The 26,461-nt window shown below is 35.3% G+C and overlaps 3 protein-coding genes across 7 annotated transcripts; 2 read left to right on the top strand and 1 right to left on the bottom strand.

The window, feature by feature from the left end:
• The first annotated feature begins 6,494 nt into the window (after nucleotides 1-6,494).
• On the top strand, nucleotides 6,495-9,162 carry LOC149399513 (zinc finger protein GAI-ASSOCIATED FACTOR 1-like). Its single transcript, XM_089611979.1, has 4 exons — nucleotides 6,495-7,298; nucleotides 7,382-7,778; nucleotides 7,892-8,199; nucleotides 8,380-9,162. The coding sequence occupies exons 1-4, from the start codon at nucleotides 7,163-7,165 to the stop codon at nucleotides 8,928-8,930; spliced, it is 1,392 nt and encodes a 463-aa protein (XP_089468105.1). The 5' UTR covers nucleotides 6,495-7,162; the 3' UTR covers nucleotides 8,931-9,162.
• Nucleotides 9,163-16,066: 6,904 nt separating this feature from the next.
• LOC149399512 (Protein phosphatase 2C family protein) lies at nucleotides 16,067-22,075 on the top strand. 2 transcript variants are annotated; one of them, XM_089611353.1, is made up of 5 exons: nucleotides 16,067-16,222; nucleotides 16,853-17,485; nucleotides 18,896-19,208; nucleotides 19,575-19,724; nucleotides 20,254-20,550. In XM_089611353.1, exons 2-5 carry the CDS (start codon nucleotides 16,977-16,979, stop codon nucleotides 20,548-20,550), a joined length of 1,269 nt encoding a protein of 422 aa, XP_089467479.1. In that variant the 5' UTR covers nucleotides 16,067-16,222; nucleotides 16,853-16,976. The 2 variants fall into 2 exon arrangements, with proteins under 2 accessions (XP_089467479.1, XP_089467478.1); XM_089611352.1 differs by lacking the exon at nucleotides 20,254-20,550 and adding an exon at nucleotides 21,491-22,075 and having other exon boundaries at nucleotides 16,080-16,222.
• Nucleotides 22,076-22,186: 111 nt separating this feature from the next.
• On the bottom strand, nucleotides 22,187-24,770 carry LOC149399511 (vicilin-like seed storage protein At4g36700). 4 transcript variants are annotated; one of them, XM_089611349.1, is made up of 6 exons: nucleotides 24,457-24,770; nucleotides 24,011-24,186; nucleotides 23,846-23,926; nucleotides 23,362-23,730; nucleotides 22,613-23,287; nucleotides 22,187-22,582 (listed from the first exon to the last, which is right to left on the bottom strand). In XM_089611349.1, exons 1-6 carry the CDS (start codon nucleotides 24,752-24,754, stop codon nucleotides 22,277-22,279), a joined length of 1,905 nt encoding a protein of 634 aa, XP_089467475.1. In that variant the 5' UTR covers nucleotides 24,755-24,770; the 3' UTR covers nucleotides 22,187-22,276. The 4 variants fall into 4 exon arrangements, with proteins under 4 accessions (XP_089467475.1, XP_089467476.1, XP_089467474.1 ...); XM_089611350.1 differs by having other exon boundaries at nucleotides 22,685-23,287; XM_089611348.1 differs by having other exon boundaries at nucleotides 22,187-22,759; nucleotides 22,790-23,287.
• Between the last annotated feature and the right edge of the window lie 1,691 nt (nucleotides 24,771-26,461).

The raw sequence follows: 26,461 nt of genomic DNA, 5'->3' as shown, positions 1-26,461 counted from the left end.
TTGGAATAAAAATTACTAGGTAGCACAAATGATGAAAGACCATTATCAATAATATATTATTTATGTTTACTAATTGTTATATTGGGAAAATATCACTATCGAACAATGAAATATATACCGAACAATCAAATATATGTCAACTAGAAATGTTCGTGGCAACTTTGAATGAGAGACGAAAAGGATCGTAAGTTGAGGTCCGATGATCCATGAACATAATCGATAAAATCGGACAAGTTAGCGGTTACTTAAAGACCAGTCAAAATATAATATTTACAATGGCCACGCAAACTCCAGATAACCGACAATTGGCCACATAAGTCATTCAAAATGAATGAGTTGAAGACGCTTAGGGAAAATTTCACGAATAAGACAACAAACTCTATTCAGTGGTCTATGTTCGGCGTATCACACATGGAATAGACTTAGCAAAAATTTCATGAATATAAAGTCACTACTCAAAATGAATGAGTAGAAGACGTTTATATGAAACTATATGAAATACATGTTTATACTCATAAACTAAGAGTAGAAGAGACTTGAATAAAAGTACCAAAAGCTTCTTAGTAAAAATAATCCATGTCTAAAAAAAACTAAAATAAAGGCCTTCTACCCCAAAGGACTGAGAAGAAATACACATGAAACAAGTTTTTCACTATTCTTTCAAAACACTAAGAAATTAAAAGGTAGTGTTATAATGGGAAAATATAACTGAAATGATACACTGAACAGTGAAATATATACTAAACGGCCAAATATACACAGAAATGTTCGCAGTAACTTTGAATGAGAAACACATAGGACCATAAGTTGATGTAACATAATCGAGAAGATCGAAAAAGTTAGCGGTTATTTAAAGAATAGTCAAAATAGAATGTTTACAATGCCACGTAAACTCCAAATAACCGTCAATTGACCACATAAATCAGACAATTATCAAAATATATACTGAGCAACCAAATATATATAGAAATGTTTGCGGTAACTTTGAATGAGAAACACATAGGATCATAAATTGAGGTAACACAACTGAGAAAATCGAAGAAATTAACGGTTAATTAAAGAATAGTTAATAGTATAATCGTTAGAAAGTGGATCTTACGATGACTATTTTCTTACATATTATCATCACTCTCAACATTTATTTATTATTCTTCCGTATAAAGATTCGTCTATTATACATAAGGATCATCCTGGCTATTGGAAGGAAATGGAAATTCCATTTCCAATAAGCTACCTTCCATTGCTTATTGGAAATGGTATTTCCATTTCCAATTTTGGTGCATTCCATTACTTATTGGAAATGGAATTTCCGTTGAGCTTAATGGAAATCCATATTTCAATTAATTTCCAATAAGGAATTAAAAAAAATAAAAAATCAAATTTAAATGGTAAATGAAAGGGACTAAACTGTTAAAATTTTAAAATAATGTACTAATATGTAAATTGAATTTCATCTTTATTAATAACTTTTTAAAGATATAGTATATTAGAAATGTTTTTTTTTCTTCTCTAAAAGTGTTTTTTCTCCTAATGTATTAGAAATCTCACATCAAAAGTGAATAAAAACTAAAATATCAAAATAAATTATAAAATCTTACATTAGTCACTGTATAAACTAATGTTTTTTCGTGTTTATTAATAACTTATTTGTTACAAACAAAATAAAAACATTACATATCAAATTTCATATCAAAATAAAAACATATTAAAGTAGTTTTTTTTAAAACGTGGACATTACCACGGAGGTTTTATTCATATGCTTCACTTATGGCAAATGAAAAAATTAATTTACATATTTGTACCTTCTTTTAAATTTTTAATAGTTTAGTCCCTTTCATTTACCATTTAAATTTGATTATTTATTAATTTTTAATTACTTAATGGAAGTAAATGGAAATATGGAATTCCATTAAGCTTAACGGAAATTCCACTTCCATTAAGCAATCTTCCGCCCCTGCCACTTCCGTCAGTCACGCGGAACACGGAATTCCGTGAGGCACAAGCATGACCTGGAATTCCATCCTTCCGTTAAGTTCCATCCCGTGAAGCCACCATGACATAAGGATAATCTAAACTTAAATCTTCACGTGATCACCGTGTTTTGGTCAAAATATTCTAGTTGGCATAATGCGTACTTCAAATTACTTCGATATTATTAATTGAAGTATGCATTACCGATTGGTATATATATCGCTGTTTTAATTTATTATGTAATATTTGTTTGTTAGTAAACTGAAAAAATACCGCTAATGTTTTGAGCTTGAAATTGTATAGGTTTTTAATTTTTACCTTCTACGATAAGTTCATTCTTAAGTTTTTCACTGTTCATGTTTCATCTTGTTAATTACGGGTCTTCAATTTAAGTTTTTAGTTTGCTATAACAATATAGTCAGACCTGTAATTTAATATCAAATTGAAATAATATATTGTTATATACATTTTTAAGTTTTTAATATAATAGTTAAACCTATAATATACAACTGAGCTAATTCAATGTTTTAATATATATATATATATATATATATATATATATATATATATATATATATATAAATGGCTACTTAGAAATATATATTGATAAAAGTCAAATGTTTAGATTGCTAGAATAGCACAAAAAAATTTTAAAAACAATTTTACAAGAAGAATATGAAAAGTGGACCACAAACAATCATAAATACAACAATAGTTTGTGGGTTGTCCGTCTATGCAGATAATCAGCCAATATCAGATTATTACTCGAATCACGAGCAAAAACGTCGGTCTTTGTCTGTTGTAAATAGAGGTTGTAGCGGTCTTGCTCGACTGATATTCACGCCCAAATAAAATCATATCTTATATAAGATATTCAAATTTGACGAAATATTCAAAATCATTTTGATTAAAGATCGGACGGTGCAAAAATCAGATATAATAAGTCTTGATTATTGAAATATAATAAAAAACCAAAACATGAATAAGAAAATAAAATAAAGAGTACTTTGGGTCGAGAGTTCTCTATTGGTCGAGAGTCGAGACCATCAGAGTCTTCGTATCCCAAAGGAGACGACGACACCGAAGATTGGAAGTCCAAGTCTTTATTTTTTGAGAGAGAAAATATGGCAACTAGGGTTTGTTAAGCAAGTATTATTTATGTTAGGGTTTGGTTTTAATATATTTAAATTCTTAATTTAGTTACACTTAAACACGCATAAAATGAATGGACATTGTTTAAATTGGGGAAAATATCGCTAAAACTATGAGTTTTGACCAAAGAGTACTTTGGGAAAATATCGCTAAAATATCTCATTTTTACCCTCTGGGCTCGTACCTCAGTTACATTTCGCCATCTGGACTAAAAAATGTTGCAAAACTCATCTCACAACTCAAACACGTGTTACAAAGCCCCACTTCCGTCCGTATTTGGACATTAAGTTTAATTTTTTGATGACGTGGCAAGAATTTAAAGGGTATAAGAGTATTTTCTATTATTCTAAATACTTTTAATATTTAAATATTGTTATCAGATATATTAATTGTTATTAAATAATTAAATATTTCTATTATTATCTCTATCTCTTCTCTCTCTCTCGGCTCTCTCTCTCTCTCTATTTCCTTTCTTCTTTTTTTCTTCTCTGCGTTTTTTCCTTCCATCAAAATACAGCATTATCAAACTCAGGTATGCCAAACAATAATAATCCTCTTGAACCCTGTAACCCAACCAAATAAGAACACAATTCATATATAAGACTAAACCAAGAAATGACCTATAAAATCAAACCCAGGATTTCAATACAGAATATAGCAATATCAAAACCAGGCATGCCAATATTAGGTTCCACTGGCAAGCGCATTTGCAGATCCGGGAAGCATAGGTCACGAAGACCGCCGGAGAGAGCTTCGCGAACCCGGGAAGCTTCACAGACCCGGAGAGAGACGTCCAAAGTCGGATCTCGTCGATCCTCGTCGCGCGGTCCGAGAGACAGAGACGTCTCCGAGCACCGCCCCTCCACGCAACACAGATCCAATCAAGAAGAAGGCCGATCGAGTGGTGAAGTCCCGTCCACACCTGGGTCGCGCAAAGAAGGGAGCTTCAAGACCCTACAGTCGCGCGGACCGCAAGAAGAAAGCCGAGCGCGAGGAACCCCGAAGAGAGGAAGGGTCGAGCTCGAGGAATCCAGCAGCGTGCCGGCGAGCAGGCCGAGGGGACGCGAAGTAGTGACCGGGTCCGAGACGGTCTGGTCGCGCGAAGGAGATCGGAGCGAGGCCGGAGAGCTGCGCAGGCTGTGGGGAGCTTCGAGGAAGTGAGAAAAGAGAGAGCAAAAAATAAATATTTAATTATTTAATAAAAATTAATATATCTGATAACAATATTTAAATATTAAAAGTATTTAGAATATTGCCACGTCATCAAAAAGTTAAACTTAACGTCCAAATACTAACGGAAGTGGGGCCTTGTAACACGTGTTTGAGTTGTGAGATGAGTTTTGCAACATTTTCGAGTTCAGGGGGTGAAATGTAACTGAGGTACGAGTCCAGAAGGTAAAAATGAGATTTATTCTAACATTTATTTTACACAATATCATAAAAAAAAAACTTCAATAACACAAAAACTCTGTTTTTCTTTTAGTGATTTAAATACCCTTGTATTCAGTTTTTTAAAGAGCCGTATATTTAATCCTAACTATTTCTAATTTCAATACAATATACAATTTTAATTTTGGCTATTTTAAAAAATTAGTGTATAGGAAGAAATCAACAATATTCAGGGTTAAATATATATTAAAAGAATGTAAGGGTTTGAATTTTGAAATCACAAAAAAGGAACGGAGGTGTTTTTTTTGGTGTCATTAAGTAAAAAAGGGAAGATTTGTATGATATAGTGTAAAACATAGGGTATTATTGTGTCGCTTGGTTAAAACTTATTGTTTCTAGTATATTTTCCCTTTAATTTACTTATTTAGTCCAATTAAAAAATAAAGCATCATTTAAATATATTTGAATGTCAATTTTTTCATGCATGAAACTAAAAATAATTAATTTAATTGATTTATTGTTTTTAATGCATGAAAATAAAAATTAATTCCAAACAAGCATTGATTGAAATGTCCCCACTACGATGATTTGCTGATCCTTTGATTTTACAAAATTTCAAATTATCGATGTAAATGACGACATAATGTACGAGAAATATAGAAAAAATGTTGCAGATGATAATTAACAAATAAAAATGATAATAAAAAACTACTCAATAAAAAGAAACAAGCAATTAATAGAGTGATTTACTAAATATAACCATTTTCATAATTTGTATTTGACTTTATCATTAAAAAATATATGAAATGCCCATAATACCTTTAATAAGATCTTCGACTTATATTTCAATTATTATTTTTAAATATCTCTATTTATTTTTAAATAGTTTTATGATGAACCTTTGCTCAAACGACCCAAGAACGCAATGACCATGAACTTGAAGTTTTGTTGAAAAAGAAAAAAGATATATGTGAGATGGATTTGTGTTGATACGACGTCTTTTCATCTCAATCCTACATTTTAAATTATTTATCTACATGAGAATAATTAAGTGGTAGCCTAGCTATTCATTTATATATATATATATATATATATTTGTTTTAATAAAATGAAAAAATAAGTGATCTCATTTAGAGTATTATAGATTTTTTATATTTTAAATAAGTTAAAATCCATAAAATATTAGTTTAAGAGATATATTTGATATATAATTACGTTTTAACTTATAAATATTTTATAAGTAATTATCCGAAAGGATAATATGATATTTCTAAAAATTATAAAAATAATCTTAACATTCCCATTAAATGCAGATAATATATCGATTAAACATATGGGATACCATCGCATTTTCACAATAAAAAAATGCCGACAAAATTTTGTAGAATTTGGCTGTTCTCTTCTAAAATTGCAAACAATTGATAAAAGAAAAAGAAAAAGAAAAGAGAGCGTTGATGATCACACGTGCTCTTGCTTAGTGTAATCATCTTCGTGTCAAGTTATTAGTGGTTTAGACCACAAAGTCGTTTGACTTTTCATTAAACAAATCAGTCGTCTTATGCCACGGAAGCTTGTCGTTTTCATGTCATTTCGGCCCGAAAGTACCCGGACACGTCTCATATACCGAAAGATCTTTCTCACACTAAACGACAAGAACCGAGCTTTTGTGTGGATTTCAATTTCCAATTTCTGGGCCGAGCGAACTCGCTCCGACACTTCACTTAGTTTTGGGTTGAGTCTTGACTCACCGAGTCGCGATAACCAATGTCCTCGAAATGTGAAAGGTAGAAAAAAACTTTTAAAGTAAAAAACAGGAGACTTACGGAACAAGTCATACGTTCTAATCTAAGCTCGTCTGATAAAGAATAAAATAAGAAACTAATTAATCAGCCTAATTGAACTCTAATTTGTTTTTGCCTAATTGATTTTGTCAAGTACATAAAAGTTAGACAAAAAAATCAGCTCAATGGGTTTTAAATTTAATAAGCTGAAGCGAGGCCTGTTTCTCTCACTAAAAACCTAATTTTCTCTCTCCCTCTTTTTCTCTCTCTAAAAGACTGAAAAACAAACAGCAGAGAATCTCCATCCGTGTCTTCTTTTGAAGCTCTCTCTGTCTCATAATATCTCCTCTCTCTGTTCGGTCTTGAGAAAGAAGAAAAAGAACAAAACAAGATCTTTATTAGGTTTTTACATCGTTTCATTTTGAGTCTCTTTCGCGTTGCGATAAAAACAACTTCTCGGTTCAGAGTTCAGACCATTAAAATGCTTTGACTGTTGGATCGGTTTGTTTGTTCTTTTTTTAAATATGAAAGAAATTCTCTGAGAGAGTTCTTGGGTTTAATCATTGTATTTATGGGGTAATGTGAGTTTTTCTTTCTTTTCTTTTTCTTTTTGGGTCAGACTTATCAGATAGCTGTTAGTTTGGTAGGAATAGAGATATATTAAGAGAGACGAAAAAGAAAAAAAAGCAAATTGACTGGTAGATAGAGAAAAAAAAAAAAAATCATCACAAACAAATTTAAGGCCTTTTTTTTTATTTCTTTTCTTTTCTCTTGGAATTTTCTAAGGTTAGAAGTTCAAGTCCATATCTTTTGTCAAGTTCGATTTCTTATAGCAATAGCAAAGAACATAAAACCCTATAGGTACTTTAATGGCGACCGAGTTAGACAATTCCTCTACGGCTTCAGGCGAAGCAAGCGTCTCTTCCTCAGGGAACCAAAACCAGAACCAAAATCAGCCGACTGTATCAACGGCGAAGAAGAAGCGTAATCTCCCAGGAATGCCAGGTTTCGATCGGAATCTCCGTTTCAAAATCAACAAATAACCTTCCTTCCGAAGCTGATTCTTAATTTTTTTTTTTTTTTTGCAGATCCAGATGCGGAAGTGATAGCTCTGTCACCGAAGACTCTAATGGCGACGAACCGGTTCATATGCGAAATATGCAACAAAGGATTTCAGAGGGATCAGAACTTGCAGCTCCACCGGAGAGGCCACAATCTGCCATGGAAGCTCCGTCAGAGGTCAAGCAAGGAAGTCAAGAAGAGAGTCTACGTTTGCCCTGAGGCTTCGTGCGTTCACAACGATCCGTCGAGAGCTCTCGGGGATCTAACCGGAATAAAGAAGCATTTCTGTCGAAAACACGGTGAGAAGAAATGGAAGTGCGACAAGTGCACGAAGAAGTACGCCGTACAGTCCGATTGGAAAGCTCATTCCAAAATTTGCGGCACAAGAGAGTACAAATGCGATTGTGGAACCCTATTTTCCAGGTACCTAATTTTATTGTTTTGTGACTATCTATTTCTCTTTCAATCTATTTGTGTGTGTATTGAAATCTGTGTGAATTTTTGGGGGGTTTTTTTTTTCTTCTTCTTCTTTTCAGGAGAGATAGCTTTATAACGCACAGAGCGTTCTGTGATGCTTTGGCGGAGGAAAGCGCGAGAAATCAGCCTTCTCAGGATCAAGAGAAAGATCAAGATCAGAATCAGAAGACCGCGAAAGGGAATTCGGAGCCCGAACCGAAAATCCGAAAGGTAAATCCTTCTTCGTCTCCGGGTAAACCTACGAAAGCTCAGCCAAAGTCACAGCCAAAAACACGGCCACAAGAATCTCCAGCTCCGATCGCCGACAAACCCGTACCTCCTCAATCTGCTCCTGTGTTGCCTTCGACCGCGACGATTCAAACTCCAGGTAAATCCTTTTTTTCGTTGTCGTATTTGAAGCTGTGTGTTTAAGTCTCAAACTTCCAGAATTCGTTTTCATTGTCCCAAAATAGTCTCTTCCGTTTGAATTGAATTAAGAACAATGTTCTCTCTCGTCCTTGTTTTTTTTTTTCATCAGTCGATATAATTTCATAATTTGCATCTCCAGGATCATCGGCCGAAAAGCCTCCACCGCCAATAGCGGAGGAACCGAGCCCAGCCACGGCCGCGGGCGGCTCGAGCAGCAGCGTGTACGCGAGCCTCTTCGCGCCTTCGACCACATCCGCGGCGGGGCCCACGAGCCTCGGTCCGTTCACGGATCTGATGCGGCCGATCTCGCTGGGGCTCGGGTCGTCGACGTCGTCGTCGGCGTCGGTGTACGGGAGGCAGTACGCCCCGCCCGCCATGTCAGCGACGGCCCTGCTCCAGAAGGCGGCCCAGATGGGCCCGCTGCGCGGCCTGGGGCCCGCGGAGCAAGACGGGCTGGGGCTGGGGCTGCACTGCGACGCGGGCGGGTCCGGGTTCCTCTACGGCGGGCCCAGGCAGGCCACGCTGGATTTTCTCGGCCTCGGGATGGCCGCCGGAGGAGGGAGCCCCGGCGCCGGAGGGCTCTCCGCTCTCATCACCTCCATGGGCGGGACCGGCCTCGACGTCGCCGCCGGGGCGGCCAATTTCGGCGCCGGAGACTTTGGCGGGAAAGACATTGGACGGAGCTCGTGAAAGTCTTTTCTTCACCGTTCGTGTTCGTATCTTCGTCTTCTTTTTTTTTTTTTTTTAGTTTCCTTTTTACTTGTTTATTTTGCGGACTGGGAAAGCCTAAATTAGTTTTGTTGTGACAAACAAGTAGTAAGTACTCTCTGTTGTAGGGTATAAAATTAGATGTTCTTCCATTGGTTATCTTGTTGTAAATAAATTTAGAAGTGATATTTTTTGTCGTGTTCGAAAGGGAAAATATCATCGGCATCTACCCTATTTAATCGAAATGTCGCGAATTATTATTTTTACTTTTAAAAAGATTAGATATTTTTTTATCCGTTTAACATCTATGTTATATCGCAAATATAGTTTTTTTCATTTATTTTTTATAGAAAAGAAATTGAACTCTTTCGAATCTCTTAATAAAATAAATATCTATTTACTATTTTATTAAAAATCAAAACCTTTAGACATAAAACTATTTACTTTTTATAAAAAAAATTTAATTTAATTTTTATATATAAATATAAAATAAAGAATTATTTTATTATCGTTATTTTGAAGGGTTCAAATTTTGTTTTATTTGAAAAAAATAAAAAGATGATATTTGATATATAATATATTTTAATTAACGAGAGATATGTGATATTTTTGAAAATTGATAAAATAAGTTACGCATTCCATTAAATACAAAATATAATGTTGATATTTTTTCGGTTAGAAATGATCTATCTACTTAAATAAATCTTCTCTCGTAAATTACTTTTTGATTTAATCAAATTGAGCTTTATAAGATGTGTGCTTTCGATTTCGACTTTCAAGTGTATATTCTTGTAGCATAATAAAACAAATAAGAAGATAAACACTGAAATTTAATAAACTCAAAACTCCATGTGGGAGACAGTGACATCACGCTGTGCTTAAAATAATTGATTGCCAATTTGTCAACCATGTAGTTGCGTGGATGGAAAAGAAATAGCTATTAAAGAATATAAAGGTGAAAGTTGTCCGTTAAAAAAAAAAGTTGAATTTTTTTATTATTATTATTTTCTATATATATATATATATATATATATATATATATATATATATATATTATACGAAAACTATTTATAAGACAGTGGTATCAATTTTTTTCGACTAATTTGAATTTACTAAAAACTTTGGGTTAAAATTGACTACATTTATTAAAGATATCAAGTTAGATTGATCTAGTGATAATCTCATTCATAGATCGATTAAGAGGTTCTGGATTCGAGTAGTCTAACTTATAAAAATGCATGTCACTGTATTTTATCATCTCATAGCTTAATGTCATTGTATTAAGTCATGTAATTTTGGCTAATAATTATTTTTGCATTACTATAATATATTATGCAATTTTGATCAATAATGTCATTTTTAAAAACATAAAATAAAATAAAAAATATATGACCATTAAAGTAGATTTATCAAAAGCTGGTTCTCCATTATTTGAAGACAGAAGATATTTTATTATTTTGGAAGTCAAATATGGCTCCTTTAGAGATTTGAAATTCATTGAACTAATTGATATATACGGCACACCGCTCTTTAATTGAGCACCTGAAATGAAATAAATATCTTCCATACAAAATTTAAAGCTAACCTATTTACTCAAACTAAATATAAATACTTAATAGGCAAACTTTTTAATTAACTTCTACGTCTATCAACACATTTAAAGCAGTCTTTTTTGTAAAAGGAAAAACAAACCAGCATAAAAAGAAGACGGATATTATTTAGGAAAAATGGTATGAACTAGCCAATCCCAAACTATTGCTTTTGCGAAATAGCCAAAGTTTCATTTGTTTGGTAAAATAGTCATCTCTCAAAAACTTTAACCAGATGATTGAATTGGCTTCGTCCTCATCGACGGAATCGGCTTCACTCTCGCCGCCGGGGAATCGACTTCGTCCTCATCGGCGGAATCGGCTTCGTCCTCCTCGACCACCACTCCCTCCGCGATCTCGCCGCCCTCGCCGTCTCCGTCATCGCCGCTTCCGGTGACGACGTTGCTCGGAGAATCGTCTTCGAAGAAGGTGCCTTAAGACTGTCGAGTCTTCTCCCGCAGCGATCGGGTTTCGCCGCCGCTGTCGGAGCGATCGGGAACATCGCGAGCGTCGAGGACGTAAGAATCGCGTCGCCGAAGAAGGAGATGTTTCGGTTCTCAGATCCTCGATTTCCAGATTGTCATTATATTTAATCCTGCCTCGTTAATTTTAATCAAGTCGTCATAAACCTTACATTATGTCTTTATAGTTCGTTGAGATTAAATTTAATCCAACCTAGATTAATCTTACTTTAGCTAGTTTGTTTATAGTTGACAAAATATGACTATTTTGCAAAAGCTTAAGTTCTATTTGGCTATATAGCCGTTTGACCCTATTATTTATTGGAAAATTCTTCTACCTCCACCACATACACACTAGAGTATTACGTCCTTTAAAATCCGTCTACGAATTAAATTACTATTTGAAAAAAAAAAAATTAATCTACCTATAAAGAAGCAAGACATTTTCTAAACTTCAAAGTTAAAACCTCATTGTAATAATACACTAATTTTACTAGCGTTACACGTGGTGTCACATTTTGTGAGAAATGGATGACTCATTGACCATGCTAGTAAATTTTCGTCATTCTTCTTCTTCGTATTTTTAGCATTTATATTTTCCTTTACAAGATTAATTCTTATATAGATGGGAAAGAATTTATTGTATAGTCAGACTCTGATGGAGGTTGAGTCATTATTGTCTGCAGAGTTAGCCTTGGACCACTTTGTAAATATAACTAAATTGGAAGCTTTTAAGTTTAACAAGACAAGGCCTAGAATTGTTTCTAGTTTTTTTTTTTTCCTATTTTTTATAGATTTGTTTCCTTCCAAATTTCACTTCATTTTCACTGTTCCACGTACTTCTTCAGAAATGTCGGTGATGAACACTCTCTTTCACTCGTTTCAAAAGATTGAACATTGAATTGATGTCTAGTCTTGCCTGATTTAAAAACAGAATTCTTAAAAACATTACGAAACTTTTAATCCCATGAATGAATATAAGAGGGATTTTATTTTTTATTTGCTGCGTTTATCAGATAAATATCATTGAGATTTCCCATAGCTACTGATTCCAATGTGAAAGTGACAATATCATTTTCACAGATACTAGACAGACAGAAAGATCTTCAATGATTTGTTTATTTTGACCGAGAAGCTAATTAGAAATAAGTATAAGTAATAAAGTGTGAGGATAAGGATGTTAAACAAAAAAAGATAGAAAGCTCGGGAGTTTTAGTGAAAATACTTGAAAGAAAAGGACTGGATGAAGCAATATTATCAGATTTGTCTTTTACTTGTTTGTCGTGTAATGGTTGTGGAGATCTACAAGCAGGAATTTGCCTCTCCACGTTTTGTCTTTTTCTGTAATGTCATGCTTGTTTTTTTGTTTTTGTTTTTGTTTTTTTTTTCTTTCTTTCTTAATTGGATTACGGTACTAAAGAACATGTTGAACAGTTTCGTATATGTGCTAGTTTGTCAAACAATTGTTTTCTTTTTCAATTTAAAAGTCCACTTAATTTAGTTGTTTCTTTCAACTAAAGTGCGTTCTTCAAAGTTCAAACAAGGAAAATGTATTTAATCCATATTTTAATTTAGTTAATTAATGTTGCCTAACGTTCCATAGATTATGGGGTATAATTTACAAAGATCACGTGCAAAATTTAGATTTTCCATGAGCCAGTTAATTGAGTATGAACAGCCTCTTGCGAATATTCCTTCGTCCAAAATTTAGATGAACATGGAAAAAGTAAGATTGATGACTTTAACGATAGAAAAACTTACCACTCCTTTTTTATTTATTTATTAATATAAAGATTTATTAGCTCTTTTGCTCAGGAAAATGTGCTTATAAATCTGAACTATTAAGAAAATCGATGGTTTACAACTTAAGAAAATTGATGGTTTACAATTTTAAAAAGCTATTTCATAATAAAAACTTTAAATAAGTTATTTTCGCGATAAAATATAAACAACAGTTACTATAAGCAATTTCTGATTACAGGCTACAACCAATGTACGACACAAAGTGAAGTGTTTTTAATTGCCCAACAAATGAGATCCCTAAATTAAAAAGAAATGACATTATATAGGCCCAGCAAAAAAAGAAAGCGGATGCCCAATTAGAATAGCAAATTCAAAAAGAAATATTATGAAAATAACGATTTTAGATACAATATGTCTAATATAGCAGTTATTTTAAAATTTTTCAAACAATAATTAATTATTTTTCCTTATAAATGAAATTATAAACATTAAATTAAATAGAGCGTTACATTAAACAAATTTTTTTTTGGTAAACATAAGAAAATATAAATGACTGTTTACAACTTAAAAAAAATGACATTTTCAAGGCAAAATATATACACTATTCTTTCTATAAAAATAAAATAAAAATTACCATAGAAATAAGAGATTACCACAATTTATAAACTACAGAAAGAAAACAATTAACATAAATACGATAATAAGACAGAAACAACAAACGATGAAAATCAACAACAACGTAGAAAATTGAAAACATCGAGTTTTGATGAAAAAAAAAAGACGAAGAAACGAAACAATGTTTTCTTTAGTGGGTGTGTCTTGAATAAACATTTTCCAGCCGACAATCAACAATCTTGATTTAAACTATTAGTGTTATTGTCAAGATTTACATGTTCATATGTACTGTAATTAAAATATTTCTTTATAATTAAATTTATACATAAAAAAGATAATTTTAAAATAAAAGTTTTTAACTTACTAAATAAAATTATATATCAAGTTTTGGATAAAGCCAACATAATGAAATTTATTTTAAAATAGCCAAACAGATGAGGTGATACTTGAATAAACTATTTGAATTTTCCATTTTGTCTTTTGAATACATTTTTTTTTCTACAGTCCGTCACTCTTTCTATCTTTCTCATACATTTTTTTTTTCAACTCAAAACTTTAAAAATCCATATATTCTTCATATGAACTCGAAAATTGAGTGATTCAAAATCCTACAGATTCGTGGCGATAAGAGCTTGAAAAATAGACACATTGTATTGGACGAAAGGGCTTGTCTGCTACTCTAGAATCTCAGTGATACTCAATGCTTTTTCTATGAACTACTAGAAATTTATGTACTTTTTTTTATGGAAATAACTGGAAATTTCCGGAATTTTTTTGGGAATAAATGGAAATTTAATGAAAATTAGTGTGAATTTTTGTTTTACAGAGAAGAGCTAAGAAACGAAATTCGTGAACATTTTATTTTTAACAAAAAAAGTAAGTTTAATTTTTCTATAAATTCGGAGCCCACGACACTTTTCATTAATTGTCGAATTTTTTAAATTTTAATTTTTTTTATTGTCATTGTTTATTTTCCTAAACGACATTCCAATTTTATAATTTATTGTTTTACTACACTTTCAAATAATTTAAAATAAGGTTATTAAGCTATAAAGCCATAGCGCTATAGTGGTTTTCTAAAATATCCAAACTTTCGTTAATATGTTGTAAATAGTTAGAGCCACTTATTTACAATAGACGAAAAAACACTTATATCCCAGCCGTTTCCCGCCCGATATTATTAGCCCATTAATTAAAAAAGGAAATCAAATTTCGGCCTTAACTGATCGCGCGGATATCGAGGGGTATTCATTTACACCATAAATAAACAATCACACGTAACCCGAATCTCTACAAAAAAAAAAAAAAAAAACTGGAGACAAACCCTAAGCAACGATTCGAAATCAAAGGAAAAATCTGACAGGCGTTTGAAGATCTAAGACCGAGTTCAAACCAGATGGCTCAGAAGAAGGTATGTATGAACGATTTACTTACATGCGACAAATTTTTTTAAGAATTTTGGTTGTTCTGAGATTTTTTTTCATCGAAAAACCATTTGCTTTATTTCAAAAGTGGGTTACAGTTTTGGGTTACGGTTGTTTGGGGACGAAATAGAAAATAGAAATGACTGTCGTTTAAAGGTGTGAAAATGGGTTTCGAGTGAAAGATTGAAATGGGTTTATAAATTTTGTTTCGGCATGGGTTTGTAATTCTGAATAATTGTTGTTCTTGAAATTTTTTTTCCAGTTATTAACTGTTAATAAATTGTGAATGGACAGACCCTTGATAAGCCCAAAGTTGATCCTACTCTGCCAAAAAAGATACCAAAGAAGGTGCTGAATCCACACCCCATCAAAAGATCGACCGACACGAGCGTGTAGGAAAATTTTTGGATGCATATATCAACATGTATGTAGGAATGGTGTAATTTTTGTTGGTTGAAATATGACATTATGCTCTGTAAATCTATTATTCACAGAACATAACAACTTGCAATCGTTATGCCTGGGTAGATGTAAATCAGGAAATTATAGCAATTAACAAGAATGCTCAACATATACTCCCCATATTCAGGATACTTCATAGTAAATTATAGTAAAGAAGTCGTAAATAAGTTGTAAATAAGTCGTAAAATAAAGTAGATTGTTTTGGACGTCCTAAAATTCTGGAATTTTAGGAAGAACGCTGAAGAAGAATTCAATTTGAATTTCAAAAGGTATCAATAAATATTCCGAAAATAAATAACAGATTGCTAATAAATGGGAAAATATTCGGGAACTCAATTTACTTCTAATTTCCGAAAATAGAAACTAATTCAAATTAAGCAAGCGGTTAAATTTTGAATATCGCTAGTTATTCAAATTGAAACTTCCTAATCGGATTCATATTTGATTCAATTTTTTTTTAAAAAACTGCCTAATAAATAACAGGTGACCGAAATTAATAAGGGCAAAAATATAAAAATTAAGCAGTTAATTAGTTGCCACGTATGCGCAAAGGCTATTTACAAAGTATTTACTAAAAAAATGGCTAATTCACAATTCCTACCGTGTAGGGGGACGCTTATATAGCTAATTTTTTGTTTAAAATAAGAACGTCCTATTTGAATTATGTTCTTATTTGGTCTTTTGGTCTTATTAATTTTTCCGAATGATTTGAAATAGATTTTTTATTCCCTCTGATTTTTTATTCCCTTTGATTAAAATTCTAAAATATCAAGTAAATTGGTACCTAAAATTCCCACTTGGCTAAGATTCGAGGGGAGGGTCGCGTGGCAAACCTAGCTAAGTATTGGTGTCGCACGTGTGATATTGTCTTCCTTTTTTTTGTTTGTGAAGCTATCGAGAACCAGAATCCACAGCCGCTCCGACAGACGAGAGAGAGAGAGAGCTTATTTCGGAGCTTCTTCACAAACCTCTCTCAACAGGTTTGTATCTTTCACAATATACATATACATGTACTTATATCTCTCTCTCTCTCTATATATATATACATGCTATGTTTGTTTCCGTTGTTCATCATTTTTGCCTATTCAAGTTTTTGTAAAGATGTATTTTTTTCCCCTTGATGTTAAATGTGGTCTGTGTTTGCAATAACCTATAGTTCGGAAACTGGAAATGGTTTAGGACTTGTAATATTGGTTAATTATTGGGAGTTCTCGCTCCATACGCTTGGAATTTGCAATAATTTCTTAAACGCGCGAAGAAATCTCATTATCTCAGTTTCGTCATAAATACCTGGTCGAATCTGAAAACAAAACCCATTTAAAATGGGTTAGTAGGTTTTTTTTTGAAATTTTTTTTTGGGAACATGAGAGTAAATGAGAAGATGTTATGTGTCGATTAGGTAGGTTTGTTACATCTAAAGAGACCATATGTTTTTTTTTTTTTAAAAGCTCAGAACAAATAACAAATGGTTTCCATTGCTTGAGGGTTGGTTAAATGCTGAAACTTGAATTTGTGTGTAATTTTATTATTATGCTTGGAACTCGATTTCTGTGTTATCCCATTAAAGAGGTATTTCTGTTTTTTTTTTTTTTTTTTTTTTTTTTTTGCAGGGCCTGAATGGGGTTTTATGCGGATTGTTAATTCCCATATTTGCTAGCCTTGCTAAAACTTCATTCGGCATTCTTAGTGCATTCTTAGTTGCAACAAGTTGATCTGGTTTAAGAAGCTAAAGTAATGCCAACTAGCTTTCTTTCGAAGCTGAACCTCGCCGTAGTCTCTGGATTCGAGAGAGCAGTGTCGGGTCAACAGAGTTCAATAAACTCGTTACTGGGAAGAAAGAAATTGTTTTCTCAGAACCCGGTTCTAGTTCTACCGTACTCGACGATCTGCTCGGCCAAGCCAAAGCCGTACACGATGGCCTCATCCAATTCCGCGCCCGTCTTCGGAGATGTTCACGTCGACAATTTAATCACAGGCTGTGGGAACGGTCTGGACGTTGCTAAGCTCGGCGGCGTTTTCTTCGACGACGGAAGTCGGACCCGTTGCCAAAGAGCTGCTCTGAGCTTGAGAAGAATGAGTTCCAGGTTTGTTCGCGGAGATATTAAAGGAAGGAATCGGTGCTCCGATTCGCTCATCGGAACTCGGTCCTTGGCTTGCTACTCTACCGGGGCTGCCCATGATGTGTCCTTCGACGGAAGCGCTCCGAATGAACAGAGTCCTAATCTGACCGCTTCGTCTGACCAGTAAGTGCTCTTTTAGCTCATCTTGAACTTCACAGGATATGTGATATAACAATCTATAAACTTTCCTATCACTTTACATTATTGAATTGTGTGATATATCTGAGGAAAACTTGTGAAATTCTAGTAAAAAAAGAAAAGAAAAAAAAGAGGTATTGTGTCAATTTGATAAAAATATTAGGAGCACTGATCGTTACTACAAAATTGTTTGTCATTTGTGTGCTTTTTGTTGCTTAACGACTCTAGTAGCTTGGCCGACAACCATGAAAAATAAGTTGATGATTGAAGGTACTTTTTTCTTTCTTTCCCTTTTCCTTTAAATTACTTGAATAATTTTTATATGTGCATTTTCTTTGGTTGAACATTTGCTTTTGTTTGTTTATGTTGTCTTTTTGTTGAACTTAGATTTTAAAAAATGGACTTATGCCTAAAAAGCAAGGGGCTTCGGCATTTATAGCAGATGGCAACTATGAGGGCTTATTGTTGAGATTTTCAAAATACTCAAAATCCGTCGTTTCGATTACTGCCAAAGTTTTGACCTTCACAAGTTTAGTGTTCATCTCAAGTATGTTAGTAAACACACAATTAATCTTTGAGGATGAGTTGTAAGTCCATGAAGTGCAACTCGATGCTACCACTTTGAATTATAAGAGGGAAAATGTCGGTTTAATAATGTACATGATATTAGCATCGAATATGTGAGGCTCAACTTTGGCGGTGACCTTGACAAGTTTTTAGTATATTGAAAAATTGCAACAATAATTAGTCATTGTTGCTGCCTAATGAAAACGTCCAAGATCCCTGGTTGCGAGGCTTTCCCTTCAAAATATCATTCCACTTTTCAACATCTAAGTTCCACAAAAAGAAACAAACAAAGCTGAATGTTCAAGCAAACAAAAATGCACTTACAGAAATCCTTCAATTAACTTAAAAGAGAGAGAGAGAGAGAGAGAGAGAGAGAGAGAGAGAGAGAGAGAATAATATAATAATATACCTTTATCATCAACTCATTTTTCATAGCTGTCTGCCCAACTGCGAGAGTAGGAAGTTTCTGTTTTATAGCAAAGGAACAAACGGCAGAAATTTTTTTCATAAGGTTCAAGACTTGTAGTTGATAGGATACCATGCTAAATGGGATGTATGAAATATTTGAGTAAAGACGCTTCATGAAAACAAAAATCTCTATCAAATTCAGCTAAGTCTTATTAATGTTTGTTTTTGATATTTCTTAAAAGTAAATTTATATACTTATCTTCTTTACGCATATGTTTTTTGAATGAAAATTTCAAATTCGTGCGTGCATAACTATAGACCCAAAGATGACAATAGAATACTGAACATGATGGAAAAAAAAAAAAAACGTAAGATATGAAAAGCCATCAAGGTTATTGAATTCAGAGCTACTCTTGTCAGAGACAGGACACTTAAGCTTGTTTCGGGAGTGTGTAACTTGCCACATCCGGACAAGGAAGCGACGGGCGGAGAAGATGCGTACTTCATATGCACAGACGAGCAAGCGATCGGTGTGGCCGACGGTGTCGGTGGCTGGGCCGATGTCGGGGTCAACGCCGGGCTGTTCTCGACCCAACTCATGTCCAACTCCGTTGCAGCGATCCGAGACGAGCCGAAGGGCTTGATCGACCCGGCTCGAGTCCTCGAAAAGGCTCATGCCGGTATGAGCGCAAAGGGCTCTTCGACCGCTTGCATAGTTGCGCTCACTGACAAGGTCCGTTGTGTTTCATTTTTTTTTTCTTTTCGTAAATCGCTTACAAATAATGTATAATATTGATACGACCTTGGGGCAGGAAACAATTAGGTCCTGTAAAAACATCATTGTTTATGTACTTTACACCTAAATTGACATGACCGGTTTGCATTTGTCCATTTTATTTATTTTCCTTCTATTATAAACAGACCTTGTCCGATTTATTTCTTTGAATGTGAAAATGTGAAATTTTTTTTTTTTTTTTTTTTTTTTTTTTTTTTTTTTTTTTTTTTGTGAAGATTATTTACGTTTTCTTTGATAAAGCTGTACAAATAGGATATAAATACATCTACAACATCTAGTGCAATGATTTTGTTCTATCTCCAGGGACTGCATGCAATCAATCTTGGGGACAGTGGGTTCATAGTGGTCAGAGATGGATGTACTATCTTCCAATCTCCAGTCCAACAGCATGGCTTCAACTTCACATTTCAGCTCGAGACTGGCTCTGGAGGTGATCTCCCTAGCTCCGGTCAGGTATGTTTAACACCATCCTCTCTAACCTTTTCGACATTCGGGTACTCCAAAAAGATCTACTAAATCCACCAAAATGAATAAAAAAAATTGGACAAGGTCATCTAAATTCAAACGGTATCTGTAACTAAAGTTGGTGGGACGTATGCTGAGATGTGTGGATATAGGTGCACTGTCTCGGGTTCAATAAACTTGGGGTCGCTGAGAGGGTCTCCCGGTTGCCCTCGTGGGTTTTAGTCGGGCAAAGCCCTATTACTCGCAGTATCAAAATGAATGTTGGTGGGACGTAAGGACGTAAACTGTCTCATTTTTTGCACCGCCTTATAGTAGTGTAATCCCATGAACAATATATCTATCGAAAGAGATAAATTAGACCGCGAGGCCTGGCAGTTCGACCGGGAGACCCTCCTAGTGGCGCCTCGAGTTCTGAGTTTATGGAGGATTGATACTTCGTCAGGGTTTAGTAGTTTATTTCTGTTTTAGCATAAATAGATCATTAATAATACATGAGAGTTGTGATTGGCTTGAACAGGTTTTCACTATACCCGTGGCGGCCGGAGATGTGATCGTTGCGGGAACGGACGGGTTGTTCGACAACTTGTACAACAACGAGATCACGGCTGTGGTGCTTCACGCTGTACGGGCCGGATTGGAGCCTTCGGCCATGGCTCAGAAGATCGCGGCTATGGCCCGACAACGAGCGATGGACAAGACCCGCCAGACCCCTTTTGCCACGGCTGCACAGGAAGCCGGGTTTCGGTACTATGGCGGTAAGCTCGATGACATCACCGTTGTCGTTTCCTATGTTGCAGCCTCGGCCTATGCCTGAGAGAGCCTATGCCTGAGAGAGACGGAGCATACTTTTTTTTGGTACTAAAAAAAAAAAAACTACAAAACAACATCTTCACTTGTAAATTTTTCGCACTTTCAGGTGTGCCTGAACCCTTTTTTGCTGTTTTTCTGAGACCAAGAGATGGACTAATGTTGGCCTTTTATAAGTTTTATCCAAACTACTATTACCCTCTTTATCAATATTTTTATTTTTTATTTTTATATTTTTTTTTTATCATCTTCTTGTTATGAAGAATGATGATAAACTTTGGTGGCCTGGTTTGAGGAGTACTTTTCTTTCGAAAACAGGTTATGGTCGTTCACATAAAACTCAAAACATAGATCACATCACAGTACTTTCTTACACACAAGAAAGAAAAAAAAAGTAAGCAAAACATCATGCAATTTATTTTAAGTTGATATTTTGAGTGTCTCCAGATTACAAAACTTGAAAGCCTAGGCTTCTTCTGTGTCTCTCAAACTGCCAGCATCTTCAGAACCGCTCTTCTTCCTCTACCGCCGCCTCCTTCCTCTTCTTGCTGAGATGTATGCTGAGATGTGTGGATATAGGTGCACTGTCTCGGGTTCAATAAACTTGGGGTCGCTGAGAGGGTCTCCCGGTTGCCCTCGTGGGTTTTAGTCGGGCAAAGCCCTATTACTCCTCGCAGTATCAAAATGAATGTTGGTGGGACGTAAGGACGTAAACTGTCTCATTTTTTGCACCGCCTTTTAGTAGTGTAATCCCATGAACAATATATCTATCGAAAGAGATAAATTAGACCACGAGGCCTGGCAGTTCGACCGGGAGACCCTCCTATTGGCGCCTCGAGTTCTTAGCTTATGGAGGATTGATACTTCGTCGGGGTTTAGTAGTTTATTTCTGTTTTAGCATAAATAGATCATTAATAATACATGAGAGTTGTGATTGGCTTGAACAGGTTTTCACGATACCCGTGGCGGTGGGAGATGTGATCGTTGCGGGAACGGACGGGTTGTTCGACAACTTGTACAACAACGAGATCACGGCTGTGGTGCTTCACGGTGTACGGGCCGGATTGGAGCCGTCGGCCATGGCTCAGAAGATCGCGGCTATGGCCCGACAACGAGCGATGGACAAGACCCGCCAGACCCCTTTTGCCACAGCTGCGCAGGAAGCCGGGTTTCGGTACTATGGCGGTAAGCTCGATGACATCACCGTTGTCGTGTCCTATGTTGCAGCCTCGGCCTTTGCCTGAGAGAGAGAGAGAGAGAGAGAGAGAGAGCATACTTTTTTTTTGGTACTACAAAAAAAGAATGAAAAAAAAAACTACAAAACACATCTTCACTTGTACATTTTTCGCACTTTCAGGTGTGCCTGAACCCTTTTTTGCTGTTTTTCTGAGACCAATAGATGGACTAATGTTGGCCTTTTATAAGTTTTATCCAAACTACTATTACCCTCTTTATCAATATTTTTATTTTTTATTTTTATATTTTTTTTATCATCTTCTTGTTATGAAGAATGATGATAAACTTTGGTGGCCTGGTTTGAGGAGTACTTTTCTTTCGAAAACAGGTTATGGTCGTTCACATAAAACTCAAAACATAGATCACATCACAGTACTTTCTTACACACACAAGAAAGAAAAAAAAAGTAAGCAAAACATCATGCAATTTATTTTAAGTTGATATTTTGAGTGTCTCCAGATTACAAAACTTGAAAGCCAAGGCTTTTTCTGTGTCTCTCAAACTGCCAGCATCTTCAGAACCGCTCTTCTTCCTCTACCGCCGCCTCCTTCCTCTTCTTGCCTCTCCCTCTCTCTCTCCTCGGCCTCTTGTCTTTGTCTCTCCTCTTCTTCTTGTCGTCTCGCCCTCTCTCTCTCCTCAGCCTCCTGTCTCTCTCTCTCCTCCTCCTCTTGCTGTCTCTGCCTCTCTCTCTCTTCAGCCTCCTCTCTCTGTCTTTCCCTTTCTTCTTCCTCCTGTCTTTGCCTCTCTCTTTCTATCTCCTCTTCCTTCTCTCTCTCCCTTTCCTCTTCCTCTCTTTTCCTAGCCTCTTCTTCCTCTTCCTCTCTTTTCCTAGCTTCCTCTTCCTCTCTTTTCCGTCTCTCTTCTTCTTCCCTTTTCCTAGCTTCCTCTTCCTCTCTTTTCCTAGCCTCTTCTTCCTCTTCCTCTCTTTTCCGTCTCTCTTCTTCTTCCCTTTTCCTAGCTTCCTCTTCCTCTCTTTTCCTAGCCTCTTCCTCTTCCTTCTCTCTCTCCCTCCGCTCTTCCTCTTCCTTCTCTCTCTCCCTCGCGGCCTCTTCCTCCTTCTCCTTCTCGATATCCTCCACCATCTTCCTCTCCTCTTCCTCGGCGCAAGAAACGCACTCCAATATCACCGACTCCACCTGCGGGGCCCGAAGCTGAGCTATCGTCGTGTTGGGGACATTGAATGACGCAGCCAACACATCCTCATCCAAGATCTGAAGGACTGAACTCTTTCCCACCAAGAACTGCGGGCGGTTCTCCCGCCTCGTCGTCGTGAACCCCATGAAGACGAACGACTCGTCGTTGAACGCCATTTGGGCCATCGGGTGAAACCTCGGAACCGCGAATATATCTCCTTCCTTTACCGAAAATCTCTGGTCCTTGCATTTCGGTGCCATCGGAGGAGTTGCTCCGAGTCTCGAAGGACAGACCACCCGAACCATCCCTCGTCCTTGCAACACAATCGCTATCTCCGTCGCCTTCGGATTCCAATGCGGTCCCATCATCGAGCCCTAACACAAATTCAAGATAAGCATGAGACCCACTACCTAGGGGTAAATGACAAAGCCCTAGTTTGGAGACGCACCTTGGTTAAGTTCACCATGAAAACGCCAATGTCGGTCTCCCCTAACACTTCCTCTGATTTCTTTGGGCTCGCAGTTAAGCTCCACCCATTGCAGTTCTCGAAATCATGTGCTTCTTCAAAGAGATTCAAGCCTTTCCCTTTCGCCTTTTTCTTGTTGTCAAAAGAAGCAACATTTTCTTCACCCCCTTCTGGAAAAACTCTCAAATATCGATCTTCGGTTTCCCATGAATTCTTATTTTTCTTCTCTTTCTCGTCTCTGTCTTTCTTTTTCTTCTTTTTCTCGTCTTTATCTTTCTTTTCCGGGATCGCATGAACAAGGTCCTCCGTCTCCGTCGCACTAGTTATCGACTCTATCACTTCATCGGGGACCTATCCCATTGCGTCATTTAACGTTCTTAGATTCAACATTATAACACTTCAGATAATCAGTGTAATGTCATTTAGATTCCTTTTTCTTTTCAATTTTAAGGTAAATAATTCATACCTTGAAAGCCTGTTTAAGCGTCGTCTTGTCAAACCCTCGAACCAAGTTTCTAATGCTCGAGTAAGCTCCGAATCCCGACTTCTATACAGTAATTCAACAACAATAAATAATAAAAACCACTGTTCAATTAGGAAAGATAAAAATTCATACAAAATAAGGTCATACGAATAAGTCATCATCTGAGTTAGAAAAGAGGGCATAGATTCTAAGGCTTTCACGCTCAGCCTCTAAGTCACTCTGCACAAAGAATACAGAGCCAGCTTGGAGCCTGAATATATCGCCTCTCTTCAACTCGGTTGTTTCTTTCTTCTCTTGGTCAGTCCAACTTAACTTTCCTCTTCCTACATATACAAGCAACTATTAATTAGACTATAATTTTAATATATGGGTCTAGAATGGCTACATGTTTAACTCTATATTTAGGTCTTATGTGAATTTCATGTAGCCAAAAACATTCAGGATTCTTGAGCCAAAAACATCTTTTTTTAAATTATATGACTTTCATGTATATGACTGTTCGGACAACTAATTTCAGTCCCTTACTGGCAAAACAATAGTATGCACATAAAATCTATGCAAGAAAAAGGAAAAATTAAAAACAAAACAAAAACCTGTGTGGACAAAGAACACCATATCAGCATGCAATAGCTGCGGAAGAAGCAGAGAATTAGGGTCCAAAGTGAAGAAGTTGAAATGGTACGGCTCTTTGACACCATCACCAACATCAACGGCCGAGATTCTCCCAAACTCATTCTCAACAAAAGTCTTTCGTTCTTCTTTCTTCACCACAGGATTCAAATGAAAACCAGTATCTTCATCACCAAAGCGCTTTATTGCATCTGCATTCAAAGCAATCGCACTCAAAAGAAAGAAGAGTAACAAACTGCTTAGAGCCAAGTGTGTCGACATTTTTTTTTCTTCTTCTTCTTCGAAATGTTGATTTCATATGTGCTGTGATTTCGTTTTTATTAAATAGAAGAGTGTGCGACGAAAAAATAGCATAAAAAAAATTAAAATTAACTGAACCTTATCACGAGCTTGGTGAAGGAGCGAGTACGTGTCTTTTAATGGGACACGTGCATCTCCATGCAATGCATATATACAGGTACGTGGCTTGTGATTTGGTTTGCATGAATGAATGGACATATTATGAGGTTTTTTTTTTTTTTTTTTTTTTTTTTTACGTTTTCTTATGAACCTCATGTGTTGATAGACTCAGGATTTCGAAGCAATATTTTGTTGTCGCGTGTCACTATAACACTGTTGTTGGTAACGAACTTAGACAAAAGATGCTCTCATTTGCTTCGAACAATGGGAAACGATTTGTGCAAACATCATTGAATAATTAATTAGTATTGAAAAGCTGGATAAAACTAGTATTTTAATTCAGTTATCATAAAAATGATAAAGGTTCTACATTTGGTCAAAACAGACGGTTTTTTAATGATATTTTCTCAACTATGAATTAGTTACAACTACAAAACGTTTACAATTATAAAAATAATGTTCATGGAACAAGTTACAAAATTAAGAATTATAGGTAAAAATAAATCATTTTTTTTTATCATATGCAAGTAAATGTTGAATTATTTTAATATTTGATATATTCAAGTGCATATATTTATACATTTTAAGCATTGAGAACTTGTAAATAAATTACCACTTCTTTATCAAATTCATATATTCATGATAAATAAATACGAATACGGTGAATAAGTGTTTTTTATTTATATTATTCATGATGATACTACTAACATGAAACGTAGTAGATAATTTCAACATAAGCCTAGGTTTTTCTCTAAGTCGTCGCTAACTTTCTCCTCCAATAAAGAGGTCTTTCATTTCTCCGGCCAAGGCTAGTCGGCCCAATCCTAGCCTCAGGCATGGCTTATGTTATTGTGTGGCCCTTTGACATTGTCCTCGTTCGGGCGTTCTTTATGTTTTGAAATCTTGTTCAACAAGTTTTTTTTTTTTTTTTTTCCTTTTCATTTGTTCGTTTCGGGAGTTATCGTCTTTCAGGGTGACCAAAGACGTCGTCTTTTGGAGTTTTTCTCTATTCTGTGGAGGTGGTGACTGCTCGAAGGGGCTTGGTGTGACCGATATGGTAGCGGATCATCGTACATACTTTAAAAAAAAAAAAAAAAGCCTTGGTAGTTTTATTTGTAGAAATAGAGTAATATATATAGACTCGTTCGATTAAAATTAAAAAACAAAAAAACAAAAAAATAGTTTGTTGTTTTCGTTTAATAACAAAAATATTGAAAGCCTTGCAATCTATTGCAAGCAAAGAACTCGTGTACGTTGATTGCATATTCAAGTGTGAATATATGGTAAGCTTTGTTAGATATAAGTTTGATTAATGAAATTTGTGAAGCCTCAAGTATCCAGTCGATAAATTGCAAAATTCCAGTTTTTGCGTGTTTTTTGAATTTGACTTTGAATTTGGGTTTATAAGAATCTATATATACGAATTTTTTATTTTTAAATATTAATCAGTAAGATTTTTTTAAAACAAATTGAATTTATTTATGCTTGCCTAATTATAACCCAGAAAAATTCTCCAATTAAATGGACTATGTTGAGTTGGTCATGTCGTGAAATTCAAGTGGCTAAATA

The sequence above is a fragment of the Urtica dioica genome, chromosome 4 (genome assembly GCF_054948205.1).
Source record: "Urtica dioica subsp. dioica isolate 48M chromosome 4, U.dioica_male_clone48M_v1_H2, whole genome shotgun sequence".
In the NCBI taxonomy this organism is placed as follows: Eukaryota; Viridiplantae; Streptophyta; class Magnoliopsida; order Rosales; family Urticaceae; genus Urtica; species Urtica dioica.
Note: the sequence above shows the minus strand (reverse complement) of the source record. Positions and strands in the feature narration are given on the sequence as shown.

Coding starts and splice junctions, on each gene's coding strand:
- LOC149399512 (XM_089611352.1), top strand. CDS start 16,977: ATGCCAACTAGCTTTCTTTCGAAGCTGAACCTCGCCGTAGTCTCTGGA. Junction 17,486..18,895: donor CTGACCGCTTCGTCTGACCA/GTAAGTGCTCTT, acceptor TACTCTTGTCAG/AGACAGGACACTTAAGCTTG. Junction 19,209..19,574: donor TAGTTGCGCTCACTGACAAG/GTCCGTTGTGTT, acceptor TTCTATCTCCAG/GGACTGCATGCAATCAATCT.
- LOC149399513 (XM_089611979.1), top strand. CDS start 7,163: ATGGCGACCGAGTTAGACAATTCCTCTACGGCTTCAGGCGAAGCAAGC. Junction 7,779..7,891: donor TGTGGAACCCTATTTTCCAG/GTACCTAATTTT, acceptor TCTTCTTTTCAG/GAGAGATAGCTTTATAACGC. Junction 8,200..8,379: donor CGCGACGATTCAAACTCCAG/GTAAATCCTTTT, acceptor TTGCATCTCCAG/GATCATCGGCCGAAAAGCCT.
- LOC149399511 (XM_089611347.1), bottom strand. CDS start 24,754: ATGTCGACACACTTGGCTCTAAGCAGTTTGTTACTCTTCTTTCTTTTG. Junction 24,187..24,456: donor GGTGTTCTTTGTCCACACAG/GTTTTTGTTTTG, acceptor TTGTATATGTAG/GAAGAGGAAAGTTAAGTTGG. Junction 23,927..24,010: donor ACTCAGATGATGACTTATTC/GTATGACCTTAT, acceptor ATTACTGTATAG/AAGTCGGGATTCGGAGCTTA.